This window comes from Nelumbo nucifera, chromosome 1 (genome assembly GCF_055504915.1).
Source record: "Nelumbo nucifera cultivar China Antique chromosome 1, China Antique-T2T, whole genome shotgun sequence".
In the NCBI taxonomy this organism is placed as follows: domain Eukaryota; kingdom Viridiplantae; phylum Streptophyta; class Magnoliopsida; order Proteales; family Nelumbonaceae; genus Nelumbo; species Nelumbo nucifera.
Genome location: NC_142649.1, coordinates 33,990,290 through 34,006,933, shown reverse-complemented (window position 1 = coordinate 34,006,933; position 16,644 = coordinate 33,990,290). Strand labels below are relative to the sequence as shown.

The window sequence follows — 16,644 nt, the reverse complement described above, 5'->3', positions numbered from 1 at the left end:
TCATCAGGTCTCATGGCATCTACCCACTTCAAGGAATCTATGTCCAACATAGCTTCCGTACAAGTCACGGAATCTCCTAGGTTGGTACCGAGCTCTAGGCCAGTTTGGCAAAAGAAGAGGAACTTTGCACCAAAGTGTTGGAAGGCCATAGGAGAGGAATTTGGCAAACTACTCGATGTCGGCTTCATCCGGGAGGTATCCTACCCTAACGAGTTGTCAAATGTGATTTTGGTAAAGAAAGCTAATGGAAAGTTGCAGGTCTGTATTGATTTCATAGATCTTAACCGAGCCTACCCTAAGGATAATTTTCCTTTGACGAGAATAGACTACCAAGTAGATGCCACTACAGGGTACGAGCTACTTAGCTTCATTAATGCCTTCTCCGGATACAACCAAATAAAGATGCACCCTAAAGATGAGGAGAAGACCTCGTTCATCACCGAGCATGGTACCTACTACTACAAGGTGATGCCCTTCGGCCTCAAGTAAGCAGGAGCTACCTACCAATGCCTCGTCAACAAGGTGTTTAAGAATCAGATGGGGAGGAACGTCGAAGTCTACATGGACGATATGGTGGTAAAGAGCTTGAAAGCTGAGGCGCACACCTCAGACCTGGCCGAGACCTCTGACACCTTGCGGAAGTTCAACATGAAGCTTAATACAAAGAAATGTGCCTTCGGCATCACCTTAGGCAAGTTCTTAGGCTTCGTCATCACTCAAAGAGGCATTGAGGCCAACTCTAGAAAGATTAATGCCATACTAGACATGACATCCCCTCGGTTGGTGAAGGAGACTCAGAGGCTCACCAGCCAAATAGCTGCTCTCAACTGCTTCATGTTGAAGTCGACCGACCACTGTGTTCCCTTCTTCCGCACCATCAAGAAACTAAAAGATTTCTAGTGGACGGAGGAGTGCTAGCGCACTTTTGATGAGCTAAAGAGATACCTCGCCTCACCTCCCCTCCTTGCCCAGCCTACTCGAAGAGAAATTTTGTACTTGTACTTATTAGTTAGGGACGAGGCAATCAACTCAGTGTTGATAAAAGAGGACGGGATGTAGAAGCCAATATACTATGTCAACAAGGTTCTTTATGATGCCAACACCAGATATCCCAAAGTGGAAAAGTTGGCCTTCGCCCTCATAATATCGGCTAGGAAACTCAAAAGTCGTATTTTCAAGCTCACACCATTGTGGTTTTAATGAGCTAGCCACTTAAGGCCATCCTCTCCAATGCTTCTCCCTGCAGAAAGTCCTGCGAGCTGAGAACACAAGAGTCGATGCCCTCTCTATGTTGGCGAGCACCTCAGATGCAACCCTCAGCCACATTGTTCGTGTAGAGAAGCTACCTTGGCCCTTTATAGAAGAGGCCCAGGTCCTCCTGGTAGAGGATGAACCATCGCAGATGGACTCCATCATCAACTTCCTTTTGACTGAGCAGCTGCCCGACGATAGGAACAAAGCCAGACGACTCCGACATTTGGCAGCCTATTACACATTACTCGAGGGAAAGTTCTATAGAAGATCATTCACCTTGCCCTACCTCCGATGCTTCAGTCCGGAAGACGGTGAGTATGTATTTTGAGAAATTCACGAAGGCATTTGTAGCAACCATCTCAGGGGTAGAGCCCTAGCCCAGAAAGCACTAAGGTAGGGGTATTTTTGGTCGACCCTTCAAAAGGATGCAACCAAGCTGGTACGGAGATGCGACAAATGCCAAAGGCTTGCAAACCTCTGCCACCAGCCGACCACAACTCTCTCAGCTCTTAGCAACCCCTGGCCCTTCGCCAAGTGGGGAATGGACCTCCTCGGCCCCTTTCCTCAAGCAATGGGGGGCAGAAAATACTACATCGTCACTGTGGACTACTTCAACAAGTGGGTAGAAGCCAAACCCTTGGCTACCATCACAACATGACCAATCTAGAGCTTCTTTTTGAAGAACATAATCTACCACTTTGCCCCCCCCCACGTGTTGGTAATTGACAACGGAAAGTAGTTTGACGACGCCAGGTTTCGGGAATGGTGCACCTCCCTCGGCATTAATCAACAGTACACCTCAATAGGATATCCCCAAACAAACAACCTAGCCGAGGTCACCAGTGGAACCATCTTGGATGGACTGAAGACCATACTAGACCAAGCTAAAGGCCTATGGATTGATGAACTAAACAATGTCCTTTGAGCATACCAAACCACACCTCGGATAGCCATAGGAAAGACCCCGTTCGGCCTGACCTACGGTACCGAGGTGGTTTGTCTCAACAGAGATCGGCCAGCCAACGCTCCAGATCGCAGCGTACAATGAAGCCGAGAACAATGAAGCACTGAGAACAAACCTAGATCTGCTGGAAAAATCCCGGGAGCAAGCACAAATTAGGGTGGCCGCCTACCAGCAATGAATGACCCGCTATTACAACTCGAAGGTGAAAGAAAGACACTACCAAGAGGTGGACCTCGTCCTCAGGAAGGTCATGGTCCCCGAGCCCTCGGACGTGGAACTCAGAGAATCTCTGGATGTACTACCAGTAATTGTAAATTTTGATGGCCAAATGATGAATGAATAATGAAAAGTTCCCCTTCGACTCAATGTTTAGCGTATGTTCTCACTATGTCTCCAGGACCCCTCAACTTCATGACTGACTGAAGCACGTAGCCTCTCCCAAGGACCAGGCGCTAGCGCCGGACCGTCGCTAGGGCACATAGCTCCCCCTGAGCCAGTGGCAAACACCCAAATTTAACACCTTGCCAAACAGGAATACATCAGGATGGCTGAGGCATCGCACACCTCACTACCCACCTCATGGCAGATGGCCTCTTGGTCTTATATGCTTCGCACGATTAAAGAAAGATGGCAACCCCAACTAACTCAGCGGTTCGCCTTGGCCCGAGACCCCAGGCTCCCCAGCGAGTCACCTCGGCCTTGCCAAAGTAACCACTTGGGAAAGATAGGCCAGGCGATCTGCACATCTGCCTCGGCCCCTCCCCCACACTTCGATAGGCCACCTCGGCCTTGACTAAGTAAATACTTGGAGGAAGCGAGTCAAGCATGTTGCACCTCGGTCACACACCTTTCACCTCGGCCTTGGCCTCCCAACTATCTAAAGTGAGCATATATCTGAAGTGAGCCATTATGAGCTACTTTTTGAATTGTGATCTCTTCGATGAGGGGGCAGGGACCCCTCAGTAAAAAACAACGGTGTGGGGGGGGGGGAGAAAAAGAAAGGAGAGAACACTATACAAAAATGCTCTATTCATTCATTCATTCATGTGTAAACATTTACATTCCTTTGGCCTTGGGGGAGGGCAGAGTCTTCGGCTCCACTAGCTACCTCAGCTCCATCAATGGGCTGGTCGAGGACCTGGACACTCTCCTGGGGGGACTCCGGGTAAACTTGCAGCCCCTCGACATCGAAGTCCGGCATCACTTGTAAAATTGGCTTCTTTATGTCTTTGATTTCATCCAGGTAGGAGGTAGCGGCATAGTCGGCAAGGCTTTTTTGGTACTCCACCGACTGCTTCCAAATCTTGACAGCCTCAGCCGCTTGTACTTTGGCCTCGAAGGCCCCCAATGCAACTCCTCCGTCAAGATGGGCCTGATCCTCCTCAGACTTCTTGAGGGCCTGCTTCACACAGTCGACTCGAGCCTTCTCCCTCTTTAGATCATCCTCCAGCGTTTATCAGAGCTACTGCTCATCCTTCAGGGCCGTCATGGCCTCGTCTCGACTACTCTCCACCTTGTCCGCCTTCACGGCAAGCTTCTCATTGATCGTTTCGAGTCAGACGAGGCACTCATAGAAGAGCTCCACTCGGTCCCCCAGACCGACAAAGTGACAGCAGACCTGCACCGAGGGGAGCACCATCAATAAAATGAACAATGAATCATGAAGAAACAAAATATGAGAGGAAAAGAACTTGCCTCGGCCAAGTGGGTGAAGCCATCATTGCGAATGCACAGAGGGTCACTCTACATCATCTCAAACCGGTCCCACGGGAGGACCACCCCGCTCACTAGGGCCTTGCCGACCCACTTTGTTAGACAGTTTTGTATGCCCTTAGCTCCAATAAATTTTGATGTACTTTTGACATTTAGTGTAAATGAATAAAGTGCATGTTTGATTCATGTTGTGTGGTATGTTTTTGTGTAAGACCCTTAAACTGGACACTTAATTAGACTCGTGTTAGTTTAGAATGTTCATAGCCATTGGATAAGTCTGGGAAGATTTATCCTGCCAAGGCTGACACTGGTGTGCTGCCAAGTGTTGGGGTGGCCTGTCTCAGCCGCCAGGGTGAGACCCAAGGCACATGTAGTGTAGGATTACTTGAATCTTTGAACCAGACCAGATTTCCAGTATTGCCCTGGACCTTGGAGATTGATGGGCAAAACTAGAAAGTTACACCTGACCCCAAGACTCGATTATGATACTGCACTAGGTGTCGGATTTGGCTGTCTTTGATATGCCAATCAGTGAGATCTTTAGCGGGGGTAAAAACCTGGGTATGTTGGGATAGTCTGAGAATTCAACTGAGTGGATGATCATAGTGACAGGATCAACCCCTTTGTCGGACAAAGGATATGATCGGGGGTGCACTCTCTCTGATGGAAACCAAACTGCTGGCAATTGATTTCAATCGTTGGAATTTTGTTTTTGAAAAATTTATATATAAGATATATAGATATGTATGGTTTCAAAATGTTTGCAAATGGTTTTACTTCCCAGGATCCATGTGAGTAGAGGAGAATGCAACACAGTTCTTTGCAGCCGAGGGAGAGGTCCTCTCTTGTCGGGCAATGTTTGATCATTATGGGCTGAGAGGTTAAGTGTAAGGCCATTTAGGGTTACACCTGATGGTCTAATCTTGCATCTTCCCACAGTCCCTGGGTTTTTATAGGATGGCTTGGCCCAAAGACCACTTAGTGTAAGTGTCGGGTTCGTAGAGTCCATGTGATGGGCTCAAGGGGTTCAATGGGCTCTCCAGTGAATTCGGCTAGGCCTTGTAACAAAGGCTGGGCCAAACTCATGTGGATGGTGTGTAGATCAATGCTTGGGTCCCACGCCATACAAAGAAGCCCAACTGGGCAACAGTTTTGAAGCTTGTTGAGCACTTAATACATATTGGGCTAAAGCCCATTTCGAACTGGCTGATTTAATTACCCACTTGAAGGGTCAGATCTGAGATTATGGCAGACCAAAGGATTGGGTCTTGACCCTATCCACTCTTGGAGACCAAATTCAAATAAAGATTTGAATCTGGTAACCTCCTGATAAGATGAGGAGTGGGCTGACCTAATCGGCAGATAAGATTAAGATAATTCCCTATCCAAATACAGATTTGGATTGGGATAACTCCTAACAGGATTAGGAGGTTTCTTAATCACTAAGAAAAAGAGGAGAAACCCTAGTCTTGAATTACCAGAATTCGAACCAAGGGTTTTGAGCAGAAAGATTCTCCTGTGATTTGTGATAGGATCTTAGAGTTCTCCTCCAGCCACCACGGCCATTCCCTGCTTGGTTCGATCTCTCTGAGAGGGAAAGATCAAGAAGGTGTTCTTGATATCAGTCTTTGCTGAAAAGCTGATTGTGTACGGTGCTCTTCGCTTCCATTGAATTCTTGTGAAGAATTTGGTTCGTAGGACGAACACTGTCGGTTCTGCTCCAGCATCACTGCGTCATCTTTAGTGGGAGCAGATCTTGGGAGTATTCTTTGGGCGTGAACACCACGTTGGGAGATACCGACTCTCCATATCAGGTATAACCCTTCCCTTTTTCTTTGGTTCAGATCTGGTTTGGTTTGGTTTGATTAGATCCTTGAATATTGTATTCTAAAATCAGGGAATATGATTCTCAGTTGGAAGGGAGGAGAAAAGTTTTTAAAATTCACCCACCCTATTCCACTGCATTCTTGGTGTCCATATGATGGATCTCTCCCTCCTTTCAGTGATATCAAAGCCATAGGTTCAAATCTTGAACCAAGAAAATCAGATCTGAACCTACGTAAATGGGCAGAAGCTAGTCTAACTGGATTTGCGCAGATTGTTGTTTTTATTCCAAGAAATTGTTTATGGATGTGGGCGATTGATCTGAAATTAATTTTGTTAAATCTGAAATTTATTTGAAATGTTCTTGATTTATTTCTCTATTTAAATGGGTTGTTCATACATGGAGATCGAAGTGCAGATTTGGCGCAGATAGTCTACGCAATCATTTTTTTGCAGTTTCTATTCTATTCGGTCTGTAAAATAATTTTTTTTTTAATTTTTCTAGACTGAATGTATAGGACTCAATCAAGAATGTAATTAATTAATAGAAATTAGGTTTCTATAATTTTTTTATTTTCTTGATTGAAGATGGCGGCGGCGCTGGAGATTTGCAGATCGTGATATCACATTCAGCGTTTTGCAGTTTATGAAACTGCAACCCTTGATTACTAACCTTTGTTTTGCAGGTGGTATGAACAGTCCATATCTGATTTGTGATTGTCTAAAATCAGAAATATTAATTTCAGATCTTTGTTGAATTGTTTCTTGAATTAAAAATTGGTTTTGGACCGTTTCGGACCAGATTGGACCAAAGCTGTTTGGACCGAATCTAGGGTTCGAACGGGGCTGTTCTCAGCCCTAATTTCTCCCACTTTCAGGTCTGAAACTAATCTTTAATTGGAAGAATCAATTCAGCTGAACCTGTAAAGCCCAGTTTTAAAGAGTTAAAACTGCAAAAGCCCACTTTTGTGTAAAAGCTATATGGGCCGAACTGCTAACTGCTATTCAGCCCATATACCTAGATAATGCTAATTGTTAATATTATGGATTGTAAATGGGCTTTACAGCAAGTAATTGATTGGATCAATTCTTCCATTACATGCGATGTGTGGATGTTTGATGTGTTGCGACCATGGGCCATAAGCACTTGGCCCATGATGATACGTTAGTGGCTCTCGTGCACACCATGGCTGAATGCACATCATTGCCATGGTGTCCCTTGCGGTCATTGGATGACCCCTTCTTTTCATGGTGGGCCCCACAACCCTGAAAAGGGATTCATGCGGAAACCCTAGCCGAATTGTGTCACCAGAAATCTGACTTTATGAAAGTCAGTGGAAGCCACTTTGGGTTGACCTAATTTAACTAGGGCGTAATTTTTTGTTCCCTCTAGTAAATATGAGTGCATGTGATGAGGAAACGGACCGCACAATGATGGGTCCTTCAGTAATGAGGAAACACACCATAAAATTGGGCTATCCATTTGTTGTTGGGTCTGTCAGAGTGTTTCATAAGATGATAGGGATGTCATAGAGTGATGTGGGAGGGGCTTCACTAGAAAATAGGAACTCTCTCACGATACCTTGGCGTAACCTAAACATGATGGGTGAGCACTCACTAGGCAGAAAGGTTTACCCTAAAATGGCTATGAACATTATCTGACAGAGGCCAAAGGGAAACTCATTCAATGTGTGGATATGATCCATCACAAAAAGGTGGTGGGGTTATGCAGCTGAAACAGTTGGCTCCACACACCCTATGTGATTTCCCACATTTCCAAAGACATTTTGCCGTCTCCGTCACTGAGATAGGAGGGAAATCTCAGAGATGAAAAAAGGGAAATGGAACATAGATTAAAAGCCACATCTATGTAGGTAACATGAATCAAACTAAGGTTGTGGACTAATGTTATGTTGTTTTACCAGAAAATGGCAAACGGACAATTTTCTAAGTTGCTTGACGACAACAAACTTAAGGGCCCAAACTATGCCGACTGGTACAAAAACCTTATGCTGGTCCTGACTTCAGAAAAGTTAGATAAAGTGGCAAAGAATCCTACACCAGATCGTTCGGGAGACAGGGCTTCAGAGGCCCGCAAGAGGGAATACCAAGAATGGGAGGAGAAAAACTCCCTAGCCCACTGCTATATCATAGCCTCTTTAGATAATCCGATACAGAGGCAGTTCAATCAGATCGAACTCGCCAAAGACATATTGGATACTCTAAAAACTATGTACGAAGAGCAGAACCGTTCTACTCGCCAAAATGTCCTGAATCAGTTTAATTACCGCACAGATGACCAAGGGGCAGCAAGTTCATGACCATTGTCTCTGGATGATGGGTTACATAAATGAGCTGGAGGCCCTTGGGTCCGAGCTAGATCTGGTCACACAGATAAATGCCATTCTTAACTTCTTGCCTTCGTCCTTCAATCCGTTCATTATGAACTATATAAACAAGCTGAATGTGTTTGGGGTGGCTTGTCTCAGCCGCCAGGGTAAGACCTAAGGCACATGTAGTGTAGTATTGCCTTAGAAAGTTACACCAACCCCTAAACTCGATTATGATACTGCACTAGGTGTCGGATTTGGCTATCTTTTGATATACCAATCAGTGATATCCTTAGCGGGGGTCAAAACCTGGGTATGTTGGGTCAGTCTGAGAATTTATCTGAGTGGGTGATCATAGTGACAGGATCAGCCCCTTTGTCAGACAAAGGTAATGATCGGGGATGCACTCTCTCTGATGGAAACTAAACTGCTGGCAGTTGATTCCAATCGTTGGAATTTTGTTTTTGCAAAATTTATATATAAGATATATAGATATGTAAGGTTTCAAAATGTTTGCAAATGGTTTTAATTCTCGGAATCCATGTGAGCAGAGAGTACAACACTGTTCCTTGCAGCCGAGCGAGAGGTCCTCTCTTGTCGAGCAGTGTTTGATCATTATGGGCTGAGAGGTTAAGTGTATGGCCATTTAGGGTTACACCTGATGGGCTAATCTTGCATCTACCCACAGTCCCTGGGTTTTTATAAGATGGCTTGGCCTAGGGACCACTTAGTGTAAGTGTTGGGCCCATAGAGTCCATGTGATGGGCTCATGGGGTTCACTGGCCTCTCTAGTGAATTCGGCTAGGCCTTGTAACAAAGGCTGGGCCGAACCCATGTGGCTGATGTGTAGATCAATGCTGGGTCCCACGCCATACAAAGAAGCCCAACTGGGCAGCAGTTTGGAAGTCTGTTGAGCACTTAATACATATTGGGCCTAAAGCCAATTTCGAACTGGATGATTTAATTACCCACTTGAAGGGACGGATATGAGATTAGAGCAGGCCAAAGGATTGGGTCTTGACCCTATCCACTCTTGGAGACCAAAATCAAATAAAGATTTGAATATGGTAACCTCCTGATAAGATCAGGAGTGGGCTGACCTAATCTGCAGATAAGATTAAGATAATTCCCTATCCAAATATAGATTTGGATTGGGATAGCTCCTAATAGGATTAGGAGGTTTCTTAATCACTATGAAAAAGAGGAGAAACCCTAGTCTTGAATTACCAGAATTCGAACCAAGGGTTTTGAGCGAAAAAATTCTCCTGCGATTTGAGATAGGATCTTAGAGTTCTCCTCCAGCCGCCGCCGCCATTCACTGCCTGGTTCGATCTCTCTGAGAGGGAAAGATCAAGAAGGTGTTCTTGATATCAGTCTTTGCTGAAAGGCTGATTGTGTACGGTGCTCTTCGCTTCCATCGAATTCTTGTGAAGAATTTGGTTCGTAGGACGAACACTGCCGGTTCTGCTCCAGCATCACTGCATCATCTTCAGTGGGAGCAGATCTTGGGAGTATTCTTTGGGCGTGAACACCAGCGTTGGGAGATACCGACTCTCCGTATTAGGTATAACCCTTCCGTTTCTCTTTGGTTCAGATCTGGTTCGGTTTGGTTCGATTATATCCTTGAATATTGTATTCTAAAATCAGGGAATATGATTCCCAGTTGGAAGGGAGGAGAGAAATTTTTGAAATTCGCCCACCCTATTCCGCTGCATTCCTTGCGTCCATACGATGGATCTCTCCCTCCTTTCACCCTTCTCGGTGACAGTCCCCCTCGTGGATCTGCCACCGGGGGCGAAATACCTAGGTGAGGCGCTCAGCCTCCCTAGCTCGATCTTGTGCAAACGCATGGGCGAATGAAGCCCCTGCGGGACACCCCTTCGTAGGGGGCTTCTTTGCCACAACTACCTCAATAGGCCGATCTTCAAGCACGAACTTCTTCGGCAACCGATCTCACAGAGCCTCCCCATCTGACCTCTTCTTCCCTCCCCTCGGCTGGCTTCTTCCCTTGGTCCCCTTGGCCGTTTGGGACTTGCTGCGGGTTGGCCCCCTTAGAGGGAGCGGGCACCCGATCACCCCTCACGGGTGCCACCTTGGCAGGCCTCTTCGGCGCCTACCCTCCTGGCGTACTGCCCCCTTGGGCCTTCTTCCTCACCCGGACACTCTCCAACAACAACTTCTTCGCGTCCACGAAAACCTCTACAAGCAAGCACAAAAAACACACAAGTCAATAAACTGATAAAGATAATGGGAACATGTTAAGAGACTACAGGACCTCTCTTACATGGGAGCAGGGCTAAGCCATGCGAACACCAAATGAAGCTCCACCTCCACCAAGGGCTTGGCGTTGACTTTCCCTAGTACGAGTAGGTGGGCTATGTCAGTGGCCTCATCGTTCCTAAGTGTGGGGTCGCACCTCTCCACCATCGTATAGGCCTCTCCCCACCATGACCTGAACGACCAACCCTCAGGGCAAGAAATGTAGAAGAACTTATCCTTCCAATTATGGATGGACGAGGGGTTGTCAATAGGCAAACCCCTTCGAGGCTGAAGGTAATACATGCTGGCCTCAGAGGTGTGCTTCCTCGACGCAAACATGGCACGGAACAACTTAGGCGTCAACTCCATGTCTTGAAGCCGAGCCACTACCAGCATGGCAACCATGGTTCAGAGGGCATTGGGGACGAGTTGGCTGATGATGATCGCGTACAACCTCAGCAACTCAGAAATCAAAAGGTGAAGGGGGAACCTAAGGCCAACTTCCGGTCACCGACATTGGGTACTCTAAGTGAGTAGAACTGAGGTATGTAAAACCACCTGGTCAGAGTCTTCACCTGGTCCACGTCTAGAGTATTGTCAAAATCCAAATACGACAGGTTGGCCAAGGCCACCCCTCGGGCAGCTCACTTTGCCGCCCCCCTCAGATTGAGCTCAGGGACCTACTCACCCAAGTCTAGAGGAGACCCCTCCGGCTCCCTCAACGTCACGGATGTGGTGCTCTCACAGGGAGGGTCATTGCCTCGACGGCTGCCCTCGGCACTCCCAGAAGCCATCCTCTCCTTCAGCACCTCCACTTCTCACCCAAGGGAGACCTTGATAATCAACAGCCCCAAATTGGAGCTAAGAGGAGTGGGAGTTTGAGGAGAACTCCCCCCCCCCCTAGATGAAGTGTGTGTTAGCCAAAGGTTATGAAAGCGGAAATCACTCGATAGCAAGGGTGCCTAAAGTCAAATGACGAAGAAAAACTATGACTAAGGCCCCTATTTATAGAAGAACAAATGGCCCAGATCCAGTCAGATCCAATGGTCGTGAAGCCTCCTCCTTCGTTGCCCACCCATGGCGTGACACTCGGCACTCAACCTCGGGGAGACGAAACGATGTCGGCCGAACCGACAACTCCATTCGCCGCAACCCGCTGGTTCGATCCCGTTGACCCAACGAATGTGTGGACCAGCTCACCCAGACCACCCATCCTGCCTACGGAGGGCTCTCGTCACGTGTGACCCATATGGGGAACGGCTCCGATGCAACAACCCACGCAAGCACAAGGCATGGACTCGGCTTCTCCAAACCCTCCTGCACGAACATCCCGGCCAGAGCCAAGGCCCCAATATCTTTGCTCGTCCACCACAAATAAGAGACCAGGCCGAAGCATACGCAAAATGAACACGATGCCACTGTAGTGTACACCTCGTAGGATGAACCCAATGGCACCTACTGATGTCAACACACCCTTTGGCCGAAGCCGAAGCCGAAGCCCTATCCAAGCCTCTGCCTCCGCCTCGGGACCGAGAGGCAAGTGATGTAGGTGCATTCAAATGGCCAATACAGTGCTGACGCGTGTCAGCTAGCTGGTGATAGCATAGGGTCGCCATAAGGATGCGCGGAGCCATTCGGTACAAACCAAACGAGCCCAATCGCAGGATGCCGCGTGGCTCCACTGGAATATCTCACCCAGCCCTCGTACGGCTCACATATAGGCCATCCAAGCCTAGCTACTCCCAGGCTTTTCTAACTATAAATGCAAGGCTCCTCCCACAAGGTAGGGGGGCTGGAACCTTTGAGACCTCTCATATTCTCTTCCTTGAGGACTTAGTGCTACTAGTGAACTCGTCTGGGCCCCTCGGCTCTAGACTTACTGTTTACTTCTTGCGGACACTAACTTGACCGTCGGAGTCCTTTCCACCCGAGGCCTCTGACACTTTCTTCCTTTTAGAGCAATTTATGAGAGCTCCTCCAGACCCCTCGTGCGCACAGGCGAGCAGCTATATTTTGGTCTCCTTGAACATCCTTCTCGATACTAGCCCTCGGCTTCTTCAGCATCCAAGGAAGTGATCTGCCTCGGCCTCCAGTCCTCGCCCTCGGCATACCCTCTCTGGATCTTCAAAGCCTTCGGCCATCCTCCGAAGCTCAAGAGTGAATTGACTTTGTTGCCCTCGGCCACACCGAGTACCAATAACTTCTATATCTTAATAAGGAGTTCTCTTTTTTCCAATCGGCATTGTAATCTCAGATTGTCTTGTTGTGAAGTGCAATTATTGGTCTTTTTCTTTGATTCTTGGAGTCAACTCTTACTTTTGGAGTTTTTGGTCTTTTTCAAAGTGTTTTGGTGGATTTTTTATGAAACATTTATGTTGTTCTAGTAACAAAAACACAATTGTTTGCTGCTCAATAGAACACCAGAAACATTCCCTATGAATGTCATCATACGCTATCTAAGGTTTTAAGAATGAAAATGTTTGAGCACCTCTCCCAACTACAGCAAATGCTTGACTAGTTTAATTCCCACTAGTCATTTTAGATGCAAATTGCAGTTTATTTTTGTTTTGGGTTTTACTTTAATCTATTGACAGGTCTTATTTTACTTCATTTGTACTACAATTGAATATAATAAGGTAAAATTTAAACAAAAAATAAATCAGAATCTGCACCCAAATTCTGTCAATTTTTAGTGAAAAGTGCATCTTCAATTCAAATTTACTCAATGTTGATTTTACTTTTTGGTGACAACAGCAAATATTGGCCTCACGGATTTGTTAAAATCATATACCTCATCTGAATTAAGGTGTGGTCTGTTCCCTAGTCTTTGAGAAAGTGAATCAGTCTCAAAGGCTTGCCACTGGCAATTTGGTTTCAATATTATACCTTAGTTGATTAATGGAAAACAAAGAAAACAGTGGTGCTTAATTGGCCATTCTAGCTCTGGTGAGAAGCACAATAAACACACCATAGATACCATCATCTGCACTTGGGGAATGTTTGGCTGCATTGTTTGGAAGGTTGCTTTTCTTATTGTTTTGGCATGTACATCCTTATTATCCAACTTGGCTGATTGAAAACAAGCAAGAGAGTACAAGAGAGGTGATAAGATATCACCCGGAAACAAAAAGAAAATCCTATAACCAACTTCCCTCATCTAAACAAACTTTCCAAACCCCAAAAAGAAAAAAAAAATGGCAAACTTAAAACTCAAACCTTTAGCTTATACAAAAAGCCTACACAAATTAACAACACGGCCATCATATTTATCTACTTATTCAGCTTTTTGTAATCTTTGCTTCTATTAAAGACTTTATTTGTTTTCTTCACCTTTTTACTTGTTGAATAGTGCTTCAAACTTAGTGGGAATGTGGAATAGTGCTTCAAATTTAGTGGGTACTTAGCGGGTGATTATCCACTTTCTAGTTTAATTGCGTATTTTTAGCTAAGGTTAGTTTTGCTGTAAGTCTATTTATTTGGACCCCAAATGTTGCTTTTTTATATATGAATATAATTGGTTGTGGCTTTGTTTTTTAGCATAAAAATTTCAATCCCCCAACAATTTCTTTGGTATCAGAGCCAGGTTGGGTCTCTATCTGGGCAAAGTAAGAGAAAAAAAAAGAGTGAGAGGATCCCAATTGAGTGAAACATGGTGAGGCAAATTGAGAAGAGAGAAATTCTGCCATGGCAAGCAACGAAACAAATTCATCAGCTCTGCCCCTAATTCCAATCTTTAAAGGGGAGAATTATCACTTCTGGAGCCTCAAAATGAAGACCATGTTCACATCTCAAGAACTATGGGACTTGGTGGAGAAGGGATTTGAAGACACAAATCCGACCGAGCCCGATCAACGGTTGCGAGAAACCCATAAGAAGGATGCAAAGGCTCTGTTCCTCATTCAACAGGCTCTTGATGAAAAAATTTTTCCAAGAATTGCAGCAGGTAGCACCTCCACTCAAGCATGGGAGATTCTAAAGCAAGAATTTTTGGGCGACAAGAAGGTAATTACTATAAAACTACAGACCCTTCGTCGTGATTTTGAAACGTTGGCCATGAAAGAAAAAGAATCTGTGCAAGTATTTTTATCTAAGGTGTCTGGGATTGTTAATCATATGAAGTCATATGGTGAAAATGTTAGTAATGAAACTGTTGTGAGTAAGGTTTTGAGGAGTTTAACCTCAAAATTCGATCATGTAGTTGCTGCAATTGAAGAGTCTAAAGACTTGTCTACTTATAATTTTGATGAATTAATGAGTTCTCTATTAGCCCATGAAGTTAGGCTAAGAAGATCCTATGAAAAGGTTGAGGAGAAGGCTTTTCATGTTAAGGGGGAGTCTTCTTACAAGGGAAAGTTAGAAAATTCAGGAGGCCGGGGACAGAGCAGAGGTGGTCGAGGTCATGGTGGCGGTAGAGTAAGAGGCCAATTTGGTGATCAACGCCAACACAAAAGCACCATCCAATGCCGGTATTGCAAGAAATTGGGTCACAAAGAAGTAGGCTGTTGGGTCAAGCAGAAAGATGAGCAGAAACAAGCCAATTTTACAGAGAAAGTTGAAGAGGAGAGCAAGCTATTCACGGCTCATTCTCCTATTGATAATGCTTCCAATGGAGTGTGGTTTCTGGACAGTGGATGCTCCAGCCATATGTCTGGAACAAAGTCTCTTTTTAAAGAACTTGACAAGTCGCAAAAAAGTGAAGTTCGACTCGGAGACAACAAGCAAATGCAAGTTGAAGGGAAATGTACAATTGCCATCAAAACCTCACAAGGTAATGTAAAACTCCTCCATGATGTGCAATATATTCCTAATTTAGCTCATAATTTGTTGAGTGTTGGGCAATTGATAGATGGTGGATACTCTATTTTGTTTGATGATGGTTGTTGTTCTGTTCAAGATAAGAAAACAGGACATATAATAGTTAGCATTCCTATGGCACAAAATAAAATGTTTCGGTTAAAAGTCTCTGAAGTAAGAAATTATACCTTGATTGCTAGAGCTATCGATGCAAAAGTATGGCATTTGCGTTATGGGCCTTTAAATATGAAAGGGCTGAAATTGTTGGCTCAAAAAAATATGGTTGTTGGGTTGCCGAAAATTAATGGTCTTGATTTTTGTGAAGGCTGTGTCTATGGGAAACAAAGTAGAAATTCATTTCCTGTTGAAAAGTCATGAAGGGCTTCTGATTGTCTTGAATTGGTACATGTTGATGTGTGTGGTCCAATGATTATTGAATCATTTGGTGGAAGCAGATATTTTTTGTTATTTACTGATGATTACAGCCGCATGAGTTGGGTGTATTTCTTGAAATTCAAATCAGAAACTTTTGAAACTTTCAAGAAATTCAAAGCATTAGTGGAGAAGCAAAGTGGGCATTGTATAAAGGTGCTCTGTTCTGATAGAGGTGGTGAATTTACTTCTAATGAATTTAATGTTTTCTGTGAAGAAAATGGCATTCACAGGGAGTTGACGGCACCATATTCACCGGAGCAAAATGGTGTGGTTGAGTGGAAGAATCGAACGGTGGTTGAAATGGCAAGAAGCATGATGAAAGCAAGTGGTGTTCCTAATCAGTTTTGGGCAGAAGTAGTGGCAACAACAATATAACTTCTCAATCTCACCTATAAAGGCTGTCATGAACCGGACCCCATATGAAACTTGGAAGGGCAAGAAGCTGCGGGTAAGCCACTTAAAAATTTTTGGTTGTATAGCCTATGCCTTGGTTACTTCTCCAACTTGCAACAAACTTGATGAAAAATAAAAAAAAAAAATGCATTTTTGTTGGCTATAGCCCTCAATCCAAAGCATATAGGTTGTATAACCCTATAAGTGGCAAAGTAATTATAAGCAGGGATGTTAAGTTCAGCGAAGGAGAAACTTGGGCCTGGAACAACGACAATGCAACACCTACAACACCTCAAGTTATAGATGTTAGTATAACCCCTATGACAGAACCTCCAGAACCAGCTAGTCCATATGCTAGTAGCAACAGCTCAACCATTCACTCATCTCCCTCCAGCAACAGTAGCACATCTACTCCAACAAGCTTGCAGTCTTCATCTTCAAGTTCTTCTAATGAAACATCTCCAAGAAAATTCCGATCATTGAGGCACATTTATGCTTCATGTAGCTTTGCTTTGTATGTTTCTGACCCCACTTGTTATGATGAAGTTGCAGAAAGTCAAGTTTGGCAGGATGCAATGAAAAAAGAGATGTCGGTTATTGAAAGAAATGAATCTTGGGAGCTGATCAATCTACCGGAAGGCAAGAATGTTATTGGGCTCAAGTGGGTGTACAAAACAA

The 16,644-nt window shown here is 45.0% G+C and overlaps 1 protein-coding gene across 1 annotated transcript; it reads left to right on the top strand.

Annotated features, from left to right (window-relative positions):
- Nucleotides 1–14,028: 14,028 nt before the first annotated feature.
- LOC104612075 (retrovirus-related Pol polyprotein from transposon TNT 1-94) lies at nucleotides 14,029–15,948 on the top strand. Its single transcript, XM_010279392.1, has 3 exons — nucleotides 14,029–15,354; nucleotides 15,464–15,540; nucleotides 15,624–15,948. The coding sequence occupies exons 1-3, from the start codon at nucleotides 14,029–14,031 to the stop codon at nucleotides 15,946–15,948; spliced, it is 1,728 nt and encodes a 575-aa protein (XP_010277694.1).
- The last annotated feature ends 696 nt before the right edge of the window (nucleotides 15,949–16,644 follow it).

Bases quoted from the DNA above. Each gene is read 5' to 3' on its own strand.
- LOC104612075 (XM_010279392.1), top strand. From the start codon at position 14,029: ATGGCAAGCAACGAAACAAATTCATCAGCTCTGCCCCTAATTCCAATC. The intron at 15,355-15,463 runs GTATGGCATTTG...ATTTTTGTGAAG, and splicing joins CTAGAGCTATCGATGCAAAA to GCTGTGTCTATGGGAAACAA. The intron at 15,541-15,623 runs GTACATGTTGAT...TGATGATTACAG, and splicing joins CTTCTGATTGTCTTGAATTG to CCGCATGAGTTGGGTGTATT.